At 35.4% G+C, this 15,301-nt stretch overlaps 1 protein-coding gene across 1 annotated transcript; it reads left to right on the forward strand.

Moving 5' to 3' along the window:
- The first annotated feature begins 618 nt into the window (after positions 1–618).
- Positions 619–15,056, forward strand: LOC127138240 (dynamin-2A). The gene is made up of 22 exons (XM_051064645.1): positions 619–1,010; positions 1,109–1,159; positions 1,243–1,363; positions 1,572–1,664; positions 1,810–1,871; positions 2,090–2,207; positions 2,470–2,812; positions 3,071–3,218; positions 5,767–5,868; positions 5,975–6,094; positions 6,278–6,361; positions 6,433–6,560; positions 8,928–9,012; positions 9,124–9,259; positions 10,810–10,883; positions 11,485–11,541; positions 12,258–12,405; positions 12,516–12,664; positions 12,972–13,085; positions 13,168–13,235; positions 13,935–14,110; positions 14,506–15,056. Exons 1-22 carry the CDS (start codon positions 879–881, stop codon positions 14,733–14,735), a joined length of 2,739 nt encoding a protein of 912 aa, XP_050920602.1. The 5' UTR covers positions 619–878; the 3' UTR covers positions 14,736–15,056.
- The last annotated feature ends 245 nt before the right edge of the window (positions 15,057–15,301 follow it).

Consider the following 15,301-nt stretch of genomic DNA (forward strand, 5'->3'; position numbering starts at 1 on the left):
ATCAACAAAATTACACACAAAAATCAAATTTAAACCGAACATCAAAATAAAAGATAATTCCAACTATAATTTTATTAGTTTATGCTTATACATTCACTTATTTAGAAAAAACGATTAACAACACATCCATATTTAAAACAATTTAGTGAAAGATATCATATATAGACTCACCTAAGATCCCATGACATCCAAAAATATCTGAGATTGATATAATTACGAGAGATTATAGATAGACAATGGACAATAATTTATTTACTATTCATTGAAAACACTTCACACACATGACATTTGTAAAATATACGTAGCTATCTCAAACTTTTGAGAGTTCGGTGAAGTTACCTTCGATTAAGTCGTGAACTTTTTTAAATATCCTATTTAATTATAAATTAATTGTAAAATATATGCATGGATATCCCTTTTAACATATCTTAATTATAAAAAAGCGTGAGACTATCTTATAAATCGCCTTGCGCATTACTTATACTAATTGCCGAACAAATCATAAATATATTTTAATAATTAAAAAACATTTTATTGTTAAAATAGTAGAATTAATAGTAATTTTCTTAATAAAAGATATGAAATGAAATAAGTTAAGAGATGCATGGAGTAATAATAAACATAATATTGTGATAAGTGAGAATGGTAGCGGTGAGAAAGATAGAAAGCGCGAAATAGAAGGACGTAAGTGGTAAGAAGAAAAGTGGAAGCGAAAAGTCATTAAAATTGGAAAAGAGAGAGTAGGAGGGTTAAGCATAGCAGAAGCAATTATTAAGCAATTAACAGTTGCAGTTGGTTATAATCACGACGTGTGAACGAACCAACCGTTTTGTTGCATTGAAATCAAATCTGTTGCCGGAAACCTAACTTCAGATCCGATGGAGGCTATCGACGAATTGGTTCAGCTCTCCGAATCTATGCGCCAAGCTTCCGCTCTCCTCGCCGACGAAGATGTCGAAGAATCCAGACGCACTTCCACCTTCCTCAACGTCGTTGGTCTCGGCAATGTCGTAAGTTCCTTTTATTTGATCTACATTCTTGTTATTGCAAAATGCAATTGTTCTGAACCAATGAATGAATGAATGCAATTGTGATGGTGATGGATCAGGGTGCTGGAAAATCTGCTGCATTGAATAGCCTCATTGGACATCCCGTTTTGGTATTTCCATTTTTATCTTTCTATTTCATGCTTTAATTCATTATTTCCGTTATCCACTAACTAACTAACTAACTTTATTGCAGCCTACCGGTGAAAATGGTGCTACCAGAGCTCCCATTAGCCTTGAATTGAATAGAGACACTTCTTTATCCGCCACCTCTATCATCCTCCAAATCGATAATAAATCTCAGCAGGTTTCTGCAAGTAAGAAACAGCCACCTTCACCTCTTTTTTATATTTCTATTTCTATTTAATAATTCCTGCCTATGTTACCATTTATATGCATAGCCGGCCCCAAGTCCGGATAAAAGTAGAGGGTTGTGTTAGGCAATGTAAAACTTTGTCGAATTTCTATGACATGAATCAATTTCTATTTGTAAATACTATTTACACTTCCCATTTCTGCTTCTAGGTGCCCTTCGACATTCTCTACAGGAAAGACTCAGCAAAGGTTCCTCTAGCAAGAAAGGTGAAGAAATAAGTCTAAAACTCCGTACTGGTACCGGTGAGTCCTTTATTACATTAATGTGTATGCGTTTCCCTCCTTCCTTTATCCGTATCGGTGAATAGGGTTCGACATGCAGCATAAATGCATGTTTGCATTTGCATCATCACACTTATTTATTTTATTCCATTCTAAAATTCTGCAGCACCTCCGTTGAAGTTGATTGATTTGCCTGGATTGGACCAGCGGATAGTGGATGACAAAATGGTGAGTACGAATGCGATATCATCTCATAACTTTTTAAGTATCCAGTATGTTGTGGCCAGTTAGTTATAAACTTATAATAGTACCACCTCCATGCTCTATTGGTGGTGGATGATGTGTTGGATTTTAACTTTTTCTTATATCTACAGTTATTTTTTGTCTACTTTCTTCTACAGAACTTTGATTTCTTCTTTTAATTTTTTTTTTTTTTATCATTTTAGATCAGTCAATATGTTGAGCACAACGATGCTATTTTGCTGGTTGTAGTTCCCGCAGCTCAGGCACCAGAAATTTCATCATCACGAGCCCTTAGAGTAGCAAAAGAATACGATGCAGAATGTAAGCTTTTATCTTCTGTAAATAAAGTTGAGTTTCTGCGCAAAAAGAGTGAGTATGCAGTTTCTAGACTTAAAACTGAAAGGGAGTTGCATAAAGTTGTGTTAGGATATGAGGCCATTCTCGGTCTTTCACCAAAAAAACTTATAGCTTTTGGGTGCATGGTCCTTGACACTATTAAACATCTAACTTAAGAAATCCCTTTTATATGTTCCATATAGTGCCTGTTTATTTAACTTTTTTGTAATGTTCCTTTCAACTATAGCCACCAGAACAGTCGGTGTTATCAGTAAAATTGACCAGGCAGCCGCAGAACCGAAAGCCCTTGCAGCTGTGCAGGCACTCCTATTGGACCAGGGACCTCCAAAAACATCTGATATCCCGTGGGTTGCTTTGATAGGCCAGTCTGTTTCTTTAGCCTCTGCACAGTCTGGGAGTGGTGCACCTGAGAGCTCGTTGGAAACTGCTTGGCGAGCTGAAACTGAAAGTTTGAAATCAATACTGACTGGAGCCCCTCAAAGCAAGCTTGGTAGAATTGCTTTGGTTGAGTCTCTTGCTGCACAGATCCGCAATCGTATGAAGCTGCGGCTTCCAACACTCCTCACTGGGTATTTATTTTTGGCTAGCTTACTATTTCTCATTGTTTGTTGTCGAGGGTTCCACTTGCTCCTTCTCCACTCATGATCTCGCAGGAAAACATTGCCAACATCAAAGTGAATTGGTTTTTCATATCTTGTACATGTTCCCTGTCTTAATGTTCACACTTAATGTCTGCTATAAAAGAGAAGCTAGCCTGGTTTTTGTCTGCGTTTGGGAGTTTAAATGATCTTACAATCCATGATAACCCTTCATTTAAACTGCTGCAGCCTTCAGGGAAAGTCTCAAGTTGTTCAGGACGACTTAGTGAAGCTCGGTGAACAAATGGCTAGTACTTCTGAAGGTACAAGAGCTCTAGGCTTGGAGTTATGTCGTGAATTTGAGGAAAAGTTTCTTCAACATCTCACTGGGGGCGAGGTCAGTGGTTTTATTTATTTATTTTTACACAGTCTAGCAGCAAGGTTGTGTAGATTTTGGCACCATGCAATCTACGCCATGAATTGGTCCATTTAATTTAATTATAGATTAAAGCAAGACTTTTCAAGGATAATTTCTTATCATTATCACTCTTTTTGGATGGGTGTACATGGGTTGGGTTGGACCGGGTTTAGCCTAGCCCGTTACCCAACCCGTTCAAACTTCAATGGGTTGGGTTCGCCATCAAACCCGCAATTTCATTGTTAAAACTGACCCGACCCGACCCGTTCATTTATGGATTGGGTTTGGGTTGTGTTTCAAATAAATATTTTTTTTTATGATTCTTTTTGTCAATTTTAAAAAAATGTAACACAATGCAATACAATCATATTCATTTATAACACTCAAATTCGATGAAACATGTCATATAATATCTAATAAAATTTATCAACATGACATGACATTTGATAATGATATAAAATTCAACAAGACACGTTATTTCTATACAATACATAAGTTGAAAATTATACAAAAGAAAATAAAAAACAATATTTAATCTTAGAGTGGTGTAAATTCATTGGTCTAATAGTATTATTAGCGCAGAATAAAACATATTTGTAAAAATTATGATTATTAATGAGATCTTAATTTTATGTTTTATTTAAAATAATAATACAAATAATAAGAAATTACTAAATCCATATAAATGGGTTGGGCCAACAGGTCCGCGGTTTGCAAAACACAAATCCGATATCCAAATCAAAACTATACGGGTTATTATGGATTGAATTGGGTATACCCGTAAATGAACAAGTTCGATTAATTTATGGGTTGATTTGGTTTGGATCAGTGGGTTCGTGGATCGATCCGCACCCATGAACACCTCTAGATGGAATGATATTATTAACTTGTGTGCTAACCAAAAGCTATTTCACAAGGTTTTTTTATTGGATATGAAACTAGCATAATTTGTTCAATCGACGCGTTTTTTCCTCCCTCCATAAACAAATTTATTTGCTTAAAAGTTTGTAGTAAATGTTGGAAAGTAAATTTAGGAGTAAAGGAGGAAGAGAGTATAGATAATATCCTCGTGTACAATGATGTGATGAATATGTAACAAATCGCTAAGATCTAGTTATACTTGGGAAGACTCATTGTCGTAATTAAATTAAATAAGGACATATATTTAAATATGAAAACCAATACTATGAGATCATCCTGGATAATTTATGTATTCTAAGAAATAATGATACCCTATTAAATATTCTGAAATTTCTAACAAAAATCTTTGATGAGGAATATCCTCTATGAGCCAGAGATGATTAAGCATTAAAGGGGATTGAACAACTAAAAACTGATTTTTTGCTACACCTTTTCTTCATTAAAGGAAATTTATTTAGACGTTCTTCATTAAAAGAAATTTATTTAGACTAAAGGAAGGGATTGCAAAGTTAAAGGAGGATGCATAATCTTCGAAAGCAAATTAATACTCCCTCGTTTCAAAATGACTGTCGTTTTAGAGAATTTTTTTTTTTCAAAATGAATGTCATTCTCACTTTTTAATGTAGAAATGATTGCTATTTTTCCAATTGTGTTTTTTAATTAGTACTCTGCGCACTATTTCCAACACATTAATAAGACTAATTTAATAAAAGTGCCATGTCTTATGACAATATTATTGCATTTCTTAATTTGTGTGCAAAAACCTCAAAAGCAATCATTTTAAAACGGAGGGAGGGAGTATAATAGAAAACAAACACCTACTCTTATCCCTAATCAAGTGGTGTGCCAAAGAGTCCTCCTTCAAAATACAAGAGCTCTGCTTCAACTTAATACACCAAACTGTATCATATGTTTCACATTGTTTCACAAATTTTAACCTCTTTATTTCTACCAAAATCACCAAAGCTAATAGCTAATCATCAAGAACTGTTCCAGGTACCTATGATGCACCCAGCATTCTGCTAGATATAGGCCCTTAATTAGGATTGTTAGTAAATATTAGTAGGGAGTTTTATTATTTGTAGGCAGTTTTTATTAAAAATAACTGTCATATGTGTAACTACAGTTTGAATAGGAATTAATTAATTAATTAATTAATTAATTAATTAGGAGAATGAAAGATGTTGCCTATAAATAGAAAGGGTGATTGAGAGAGGGTATCTTGGGATTGGCATTAGGGAGGTGTAGACTCTCCAAGTTTTTCAATATTATTAATATTATTCTGTTACCAAAGGGATTTTCCCTATTTCCTTCTTCTATATTAATTGGTTTTTATCAATTCCGTTGAAAATGCTGAATATAAAAATCCACAACAAAGCCACAATGGAATAACATAAGTATGTGTTATCATCAAACTGGCACTGGAAATGATTCAAATGTTTGAACTCATCAAACTGATACTAGGCTGGTCCTTTGTTTGTTATGATCTATTTTCCCTTGTATTTCAAATAAAGAAGTTGGGAAGGGGACTAGTCACTAGACCACTGTATAGCACAAGAATACTATTTTTTTGTTGATCTAATTTTCTCTCTCTGTTCCCTTGCAGGGTAATGGTTGGAAAGTAGTTGCCAGTTTTGAAGGAAATTTTCCTAACAGGATCAAGCAACTTCCTATTGACAAACACTTTGACATAAACAATGTCAAGAGGGTAATTCTTCTTCATTAAAGTTTGTCATATTGTTTTGGTAGAATTTAATTTCATCACATTCTCTTGAGATGATTGTTTCTTATATTTCTGTTTTGGCTTATGTCAGATTGTCCTAGAAGCAGATGGATATCAACCTTATCTTATCTCTCCAGAGAAAGGTCTGAGGTCCTTAATAAAAGGTGTTCTTGAACTGGCAAAGGAGCCATCACGCCTGTGTGTCGATGAGGTATGATTCTAAATGTGTTGTTTGTTTTGTTTCAATAGATACTAAGGTTTTTGAGCCACAAATGGATAGCACAATATATTTCGGATACGGATAGGAAGTGGCACTTCCTTGTAAGAAATTGATAGAACCCGCAAATAAAAACCAGTGTACTATCAGAAATTGTTTTGACAACTACCAAATTAGGTACATCGTGTGCTCGCGGATCTAGTTTCTGCTGCTGCAAATGCTACACCTGGTCTTGGAAGATATCCTCCATTCAAGAGAGAGGTAACTGCCGTAATTTATATTTAACTTGGCCTGTTTATAGAAATTATTTAGCTCATTTGTTGCAATTTCAGATTGTGGCAATTGCAAGTTCTGCCCTGGAGTCCTTTAAAAATGAATCCAAGAAAATGGTGGTTGCACTAGTTGATATGGAACGTGCATTTGTTCCACCCCAACATTTTATTCGTCTAGTGCAGAGGCGGTATGTTTAACACATGACTCTTGTTGCATCTTTATTTATGAATTTTGGAATCTTAATGCCATTTATGGGAGTCTTACCCGAGCCTGAGGTTGAATTAGAAACTCATTAGAATCACTACCATTTATATGATATTGGTATATGACTTCTAGAACCACTAGGGACTCTTATAATTATATATTTTAATGGTAATGAATAAGTAAATGTATGGGATTCTTAATATTTAATTTCTGAAGTAGCTTTGTTGTGTGAGCTTACCTGATTGAAATCTTACCGAGTGTATGCATTGATTATTAGCTGTCCCCAATTTTTCCAGCTAGCCTTTTCTCTTTTAGAAGTGAGATGAATAAAATTTCTTCCTAAACATAATAATGTGCATTGTTAGGATAAACAATAAAGGGGAGTTAAGTTGTATGAATTAGTTAGGTCAAATGAATAGTTAGAGGAGGCTTAGTTAAATAAATAGGGAAAATAGTATGGATTCATTTTCTGAATTTGATCGTTGCACATAAAAAGAAATCCTTTGTGAGGGGGATACCTTTGGTCTCTCTCTCTCTCTTTCCCCGCATAAAGTCAACAACAATTTACTATAGACTTTCCAAAAAAGGTAGAGGAATCTGTTATCAGGTGCTTGGTGCTTTGAAGTACACACATCTTTTCAACGTTGCTTGCCTCCTCTGGGTGGGATAAAGCTTCACCTAGACATAGAAGAAAAGCAAGTGTAATACAAAGAAGAAAGACGATGATAACTCAAAGTAATATAACGAGGGGACGGGTTTCGACACATAGGGGGGTCAAGATTGGGAAGAGATTGTGGACAAAACATGGGGACCCTAAGACACATAGGGGGAAGTGAGTGTAAATGAGCATTAGGAAAAAAAGGATGGAATGTTACCATGAAGGTGATGGGTTAGAGTGGTTTCAACGAGATTCCGATTTTTTGTGCTTCGCTACCCTTTTTTGTTGAGGTGTATGGGCACAAGTTTGGTGAAGAATACCATTAAAGGCCATAAATTTTTTGAAATTGGTGGGACAAATATTCTCTGACATTATTACTACCCAAAGATCAAATAGAAACGCCAAATTGAGTTTTAATTTCATGATAATATTGCTCAAAACTAGAGAATAATTTAGATTTATTTTTCATTAAAAATAACCACTTGCAACGGGAAAAATCATCAATAAAGATAAATACTTGGACTCTAAAGTGGAGATAGTACGGGAAGGCCCCCAAACATCATAGTGAACTAAAGCAAAAAGGGCTCGTTTATTGACTCGGTCAAGAAAATGACTATGACCAGAAAAAGTGATACACGACGAGGTGGAAGGTCATCGTCGAGAATTAGAACCTGTCATAATACTAAAACCAGAAGAAAAGAAGTGATACACGACGAGTTTTTTTAATTGCATGATGAAACAGCTCCACCCTTGCACGACGTGAACAGAGCAAAATGAACAGTGTTTGTCAAAGAAAGCAGGGAAGCGGAAAAGGGCAAACTGTAATTGGAACATAGCTTGCCGATTATTTTTCCTCACTAGAAGACAATGGGTCGACCGGGGAATGCGGTTTAGGATTGCATCTGAAAAGACTATAGATACCATATTGAATGAGAGAAAACAAGAGGCATTTGGTGAAACCGTATGTCTCAACTACATCACGGAGTTCTATCATATAAACTCAGGAATAAACCAATATACAATCAGCAATATTAATAACGGAGTTCTATCATATAGACTCAGGAATAAATCAATATACAATCAACAATATTAATTACAAGAGAATATGCTATTCCTATATTTACAAAATCTCAACACTATTATCAAAATCTTAAACAAATTTGTTGACTATTCCAAATTCAGTTTTTGTATTTGTCATGGTTTATTTATTATCCATTTTTTGTTAAAAAACAAAAATTAGGGAAGGCGAAATTTTTTATTAGTTAAAATGACACTAATGATCATTTTAAAATTGTCTTCGTGGGGAATTCAACTCCATCCCTTGATGTTACAAGGTCAAACTTTAAAGTTAAGCTGACACCTCATGGACTGGTTACCCATTTTCAAGCAATTTGAAAATAAATTATTTGAGTAGTTTTTCTGTTGACTTTTTAAACGCTTTTGGGAAACTATTAGTTTGTCCTTCCACTTAATTTGTAAGGGCATAGATTGATAAGTTCTTAATTCTACTTTTTTGTTGGGCTAATGGACATTTATGACTAAATGAGGTTTGGTTTCTGTATCTATGTCAATGCCATGATCATATAATTTAGTATGTTCGTATGTTCACTGACATAACATCTATAACTGTTCGACTGATGCTGCACATATGTTAATTTAATATGCTTTAACACTGTCAATTAATTTCATTAGAATGGAAAGGCAACGTCGAGAAGATGAGCTAAAGAACCGACCATCCAAAAAGTCACTTGATGCAGAACAGTCAATTCTAAATAGGGTGTGGGACCATTTACTTCAAAAACTGCTGGCTTGAATTTGTAAAACATACGACACATGTTTAAATTTTGGCTTTTTATGTATGAGATGCTTGTTTGGTTTCCTTTTCTAGGCAACTAGTCCTCAATCAGGTCAACAAAGTGGAGGAAACTTAAAATCAATGAAAGAGAAATCCAGTCAGCAAGACAAGGATACGCAAGAGGCATCTGGCTTGAAGGTTGCTGGGCCCGATGGGGAGATAACAGCAGGTTTTTGGCATTCATCCTAAAATTTGTATTCTATGTCTAATTTCACTGTGGTATCTCAGTTCAGTCTGCGTCCCATTATTAAGTATGTGGCTTCCTTTCATATTTTATTGTTATCTGTTAAGAGTCCCACATCGGACAATATATGGCCTGAACATGAGTTTATAAATGGGGACAATCCTCACTCTATCAACCGGTTTTGTAGGGTTGAGTTAGGCCAAACCACACATTATTAACATGGTATCAGAGCCTCGTTTAAGATCCGGTGGGCCACTTACTATGGTTTCCGCTATCGGGCCACCCACCATTTATTTCCACGCTCCAGAAGTCCAGTCCTGGGCGTGAGGGGGTGTGTTAAGAGTCCCACATCGGACAATATATGGCCTGAACATGAGTTTATAAATGGGGACAATCCTCACTCTATCAACCGGTTTTATAGGGTTGAGTTAGGCCCAACCACACATTCTTAACATTATCAATTTTCCTATCTGGAGCTTCAGTGTCCGCCTTGTTCAAAACAATTACACATTCATTTGCTTGAGTCATCCTTATCAAGTACCTCCTGCAATCATAAATTTTTTCCAAAGTGGCTTCCTTTTCATATTTTATTAATATCAATTTTCTTATCTAGATCTGGAGCTTCTGTATTCGACTTTTTCAAAACAGTTACATTAATTTGCTCGAGTCATCCATATCTAATACCTCTTGCAAATATTTCTAAATATTGCTTGGCACGTCTGAGTAATGGCTGATAGTTTAGTCACTAAATTTTTGATGCATACTGTTAAGAAATGTGGTTGGGCCTAACTCAACCCTACAAAACCAGCTTGTAAGATGAGGATTGCCCCCACTTATAAACTCTTAACACCGCCCCTCACGCCCAGGACTGGACATCTGGAGCGTGGAAATAAATGGTAGGCGACCTGATAGCAGAAACTTAATAGTAGGTGACCCACCGGATCTTAAACAAAGCTATGATACCATGTTAAGAAATGTGATTGGGCCTAACTCAACCCTACAAAATAAGCTTGTAAGGTGACGATTGCCCCCACTTATAAAGGCATATTCATGCCATATATTGTCCGATGTGGGACTCTTAACACATACAGACAAAAAATAGGATTCCTTTGCTATGTATCTTCCAATTAAGTCTTGACAGAATACAGTCTATTAGAGTTTACTTTCTAGTATCCCCATCATGTAAAATGGAAAGCTTAACTGACTTTCTGTTATGGCAGTTAAGCTTGGTTAGAAGTAGTTATAATTTTTTGATCTCATTCAATGTATAATTACTACGATTTTACACTAGATAAATCAATCAATACAATTTTGTTTTCAGATGCCCAAAATCATTCTCTCCGTCTCCGTCTCCATGTGTATGTGTGTGTGTGTAAATTCTTCTAGTTGACTGTTTCTATACATTCCCTTTCTTTCTTGGCCCACCTTTTGTTTTTTCTTCTATCGTATCCATTTTAAATTAAGGAGTCATATTTTTTTAATTCTCAAGTTTAGTATTTTGATTTAATTTCTGTAACGTCTATAACTAAATGCAGGATATCTGTTGAAAAATAGTGGCAAAGGTGGTTGGAGTAAACGGTGGTTTGTTCTAAACGAAAAGAGTGGCAAGGTTAGTAAATTTATCATATTCAATTTTTTATTGCGGTTGAATTCGGGGTTGAGATTGATATTGTATTATTGTATATGGTTTTAGACTATTAGACTATGGATGAATATTTATATACAACAGATTTTGTATTTGAACTTGAAGCATGGACAATAAATGAATCTACTCTTTATCTTGTGTTTTGAAATTCAACATTTTAATTAAGGAGAATCAGGGTGACAAGGATTATGCTCTTACCCAATTGCTAATAGGGGCTTTACTCCCATGTTACTAAAGCTTAAGATTTCAAATGAAATCTTGTGATTAATTTAATTTATCTAATAGGGGTCTTTAACCTGTTTTAAGTTAATTTTTTTTATAAACGTGAAATCTCGAAGGACAGGAATTTTGAATATTTTACTAAATTTGTTGCATGGATTAAGGCAAGCTGCATTGACCATCATATTTCAAAGTACATTCCCTTGAGTATAGTTGCCCACACAATAAACTCAGGCATTGAATTACTTTTTCTAATTTCTAGACACTATATCACTTGGACTGATTTGGTGGGTGGCCAACGATTAATGCTTTCTAAAATTTGATGGTTTGGCTGTTTTTTTGCCAGCTCGGATATACCAAAAAACAAGAAGAGAGACATTTCCGAGGAGTAATTACATTAGAGGTATGAATTTCTTGAATTAATGCTAGAATGCTCATGAGCTTTAACATCTACTGTTTTTGAGAGAATCAAGAGCCTTGGTAGTCAATAGCAGCATTGCATAGCGTGGTGACCTCTAGGTGCCACGCAAAACCATGTTATGTTACTTTGCATTTTTTAGTTGTGGCTGCAGCAGTCAAGCGGTTGTAGCAACCGCTGCTGTGATGTTCCTTCAACTTATAGCCGTTCCCTATGTTTTTTTAGACTTTTTGGCTGTTTCACCCTAAAATGTATTTGCTTATGTTGGGATTGAAATTTAATGAGCTTTCATTATTAGTTATAAAAATGTCTTTAATTTTGTCTATTCGACTTTTTAGCTTTTATTTGTATGGCACTATGGTATAAATTACTGTCTTATTTCCCTAATCTTCAATTTAACGGTCATACAACTATTAGTTATACTGCTATAGTGTTTTGGGGTCAGCTGCTACACATCGCTTTCTGCCATTGAATATAACAAGAGTCAAATAACCACACAGCGTAATCAGTTAAAAAATGTCTTTGTATTGTATTATGTGGTGATTTGGTCCTTTTATGAATATTGACTCACGTGAGGATAGGTTTCATATATATTTTAGGCTTCATATTTGTAGAGGCATATAATCAAGGTTCAGACATAATGCTTATTTGAAGGTTTGGAACTTGGAAGTTGATTGGAATAATGACTATTGTCTAATCAGGAATGCAATATTGATGACATGTCTGATGAGGGTGAAGCCCCTACAAAGAGTTCCAAGGATAAGAAGTCGAATGGACCGGATTCTGGAAAGGCATCTAACCTTGTTTTCAAGATAACAAGCAAGATCCCCTATAAGACTGTTATGAAAGGTAGTCACTTGAATTCTAATTTGTGCATGCCTTCTCCTACCTCTCTCAAATCCATAAGCATATATAAAGAATGTTTGGCATGTATCAATGTTGAAACTTGCATTTTGCAGCTGAAAGTACAGTTTTGTTGAAGGCTGAGAGCATGGCAGATAAGGTTGAGTGGATCAACAAGCTGAGAAATGTTGCACATGCTAAAGGGGGCCAAGCAATTGGTGAACCTAGTTTTCCCATGCGACAGAGTCTTTCTGATGGTTCCCTTGTAAGTAATTATTTTACGTGTTTGTTCTCTTTTATGCAATTCATTTAACAGTAGCCAATTGTACATGTGAATTTTGTTTCCGTCCCCTGTCAACGATTGACACATATTTCTTTGATTGTTTGGGATTCATTTGTTGAGTGCCCTTTTCACGTGACTGCCTCCTTATGATGAAGATACTTACATTGAAATGAATTGTGATGTCTTTGAACATAGAATAGAATCTTTTACCTATTGCGTTTAGTTTTTCAAAAGTTACAACCATGAACCAATTTCCATAACAATTTATTCATGCTGCTAAATATTTTAGGATACTATGGCTAGAAAACCTGCTGATCCAGAAGAAGAGCTGAGATGGATGTCTCAAGAAGTGCGTGGTTATGTTGAAGCTGTTCTCAACAGCCTTGCTGCCAATGTTCCAAAAGTGAGTTAACTTTATTGACTTCCATAATTCTTCTGTTCAGATTTGTTTCTGTTTGTGAGATCAGTTAGTTTTGGGTGAGCAGGCAGTTGTTCTTTGCCAAGTCGAGAAAGCTAAAGAAGACATGCTTAATCAGTTATACAGTTCTATCAGGTTAGTGCTGTCTCTTTTTGCCTTATTGTCTGATGACTTTCAAGTGAATTACTATTTGATGTACTGACATGCTTCACACATTCCCTCCGTTAACTCATCAAAACATTAAAGTTCATGCAACCATAATGTGATACCGAATCACATATACATACATGATCATAGTGTGAATGCTCTGGTGCATTTTTTTTGTTCGGTAGAGTGTTAAGAGACTTCGGTTAGATACAAGGAAGCTAAGTGAGTAGTTTGTGCAGTTGCTAAGTTTATTTGGCCGGGGCGATATTTTGCATCTTTAAGGATGTTTCTTGTGAACCCTATACTTGATTTGGAATGTAGATCATAAATTTGGTGCATCTGTATGATGTTTTTGCTCATGGTTATCCCAATGGAGTTCCCATTTATGTTATGTAGACAGATTGGGTAGGTTTGCAGTATTTAATTTAATTTAGTTTTGTTGCAATTTCCTTCTTTTATCTATATTTTTCTGTTAATTAGGATTTCTTGTTTTTGAACTTATCCCTTCCGTAGTTGTACTCTCCCTTTTTTCTGTCTTATAAATTTATTTTTATTTCCCAAAAATAATAATACTTCATCTGAGATATTCAATTTATCTTAAAGATTTCATTTGTTTACAATTGTTCTTTAGCAATGAAACATTTGATTGTGCATTTTTTTATTTCTTTTTCGTGCTGTGTTTGGCAGCGCTGTAAGCTCGGCTCGAATTGAGGAACTGCTTCAGGAGGATCAAAATGTCAAGCGTAGAAGGGAGCGTGCTCAAAAACAGTCTTCCCTTCTTTCGAAACTTACTAGGCAGCTAGGTGTCCATGACAACAGAGCGGCTGCCGCATCCAATTGGTCTGATAGAGGGAATGCAGCAGGTATCTACAAATTTGCTTGAGGTTCATTCTTGGAATTTCCTAGCATATCGTTTTACACATGAAAGCTTAGATGGCATGTTATTTATTTGGGAAGAAGTTGAAGTTCTGTAATTTATCAAGAAAGAATATGATGATTTTTCTAACATACTGTTTTACACATGAAAGCTTATATGGCATGTTATTTGTTTGGGAAGAACTTTAAGTTCTGTAATTTATCAAGAAAAAAGATGACGATGATGGTTTATAAATTTCACTTTCATTATTTAGGAACATAAAAGTGATTGAATATATTTAGTACGTTGGTTGCGATCTTATTATGTATCATCAGTTGAGTCTATAGGCTGTTACTTATTTATATTATTTTTCATTTGTTTTTGACAAACAAATTAATACAGAAAGCAGCCCACGAAGCTCTGGACCATCATCGGGCGATGATTGGAGATCTGCATTTGATGCTGCTGCCAATGGTTCAAGTGACTCGTTATCTAGGTATGGTTCTGGTGGTCACAGTAGACGCTACAGTGATCCATCCCAAAATGGTGATACAATCTCAGGATCAAATTCTGGCAGACGGACACCAAATCGGTTGCCTCCGGCTCCTCCACAATCTAGTTCAAGATATTAGATAAAGCTACATATGATTTTAACCACAATTATGCATTCTCCGAGGATGGGCGCATTCAGTTTTTTCTGCTTATAACAACTGTTCCACATCCTTTTTCAAGTGATTTAGTTGGAATGTTATAGATTTGTAGATAAGTATTGTTATCACAGTCATCTGAAGGCCATAGGCAATATGCGTCCAATTTTATTCCCTTAATGGGTATGCGGAGTCAGTGTTGGGTGAGATGATAGTGTCTCCCTGACTTTTTTTTCATCTTACAGATGTTATTGTTTTGTATCCAATGTGATTATCAGCAATTATATCAATGCACATTTATCACGAGTGCTTTATGTGTTATGGTTTGAATTGTGGAGTCACCATTGATTGAGAAATTTGTAAGTATGGTTTTTAGGTAGTATGCAAATGCCTTGTGCCTCACTGGAATCTGGAGAGACAGAGGGAGGAATATATATTGTAAACATCATGAATAGATAGATGACCTAATAGTTTCAATACTGTACTAGAGGATCCCAAGTTCCCAACTCGTGTGTTGGAGTATTCTTGCATGTGTGTGTATTTCTTATGCA

Source organism: Lathyrus oleraceus, chromosome 4 (assembly GCF_024323335.1).
Source record: "Lathyrus oleraceus cultivar Zhongwan6 chromosome 4, CAAS_Psat_ZW6_1.0, whole genome shotgun sequence".
Lineage (NCBI taxonomy): Eukaryota > Viridiplantae > Streptophyta > Magnoliopsida > Fabales > Fabaceae > Lathyrus > Lathyrus oleraceus.

What these genes read in the sequence shown, in the direction of transcription:
- LOC127138240 (XM_051064645.1), top strand. Translation starts at nt 879, where the DNA reads ATGGAGGCTATCGACGAATTGGTTCAGCTCTCCGAATCTATGCGCCAA. An exon ending in GAGGAGTAATTACATTAGAG is followed by an intron (nt 11,542 to 12,257) that starts GTATGAATTTCT and finishes TTGTCTAATCAG; the next exon opens with GAATGCAATATTGATGACAT. An exon ending in TTGCTGCCAATGTTCCAAAA is followed by an intron (nt 13,086 to 13,167) that starts GTGAGTTAACTT and finishes TTGGGTGAGCAG; the next exon opens with GCAGTTGTTCTTTGCCAAGT.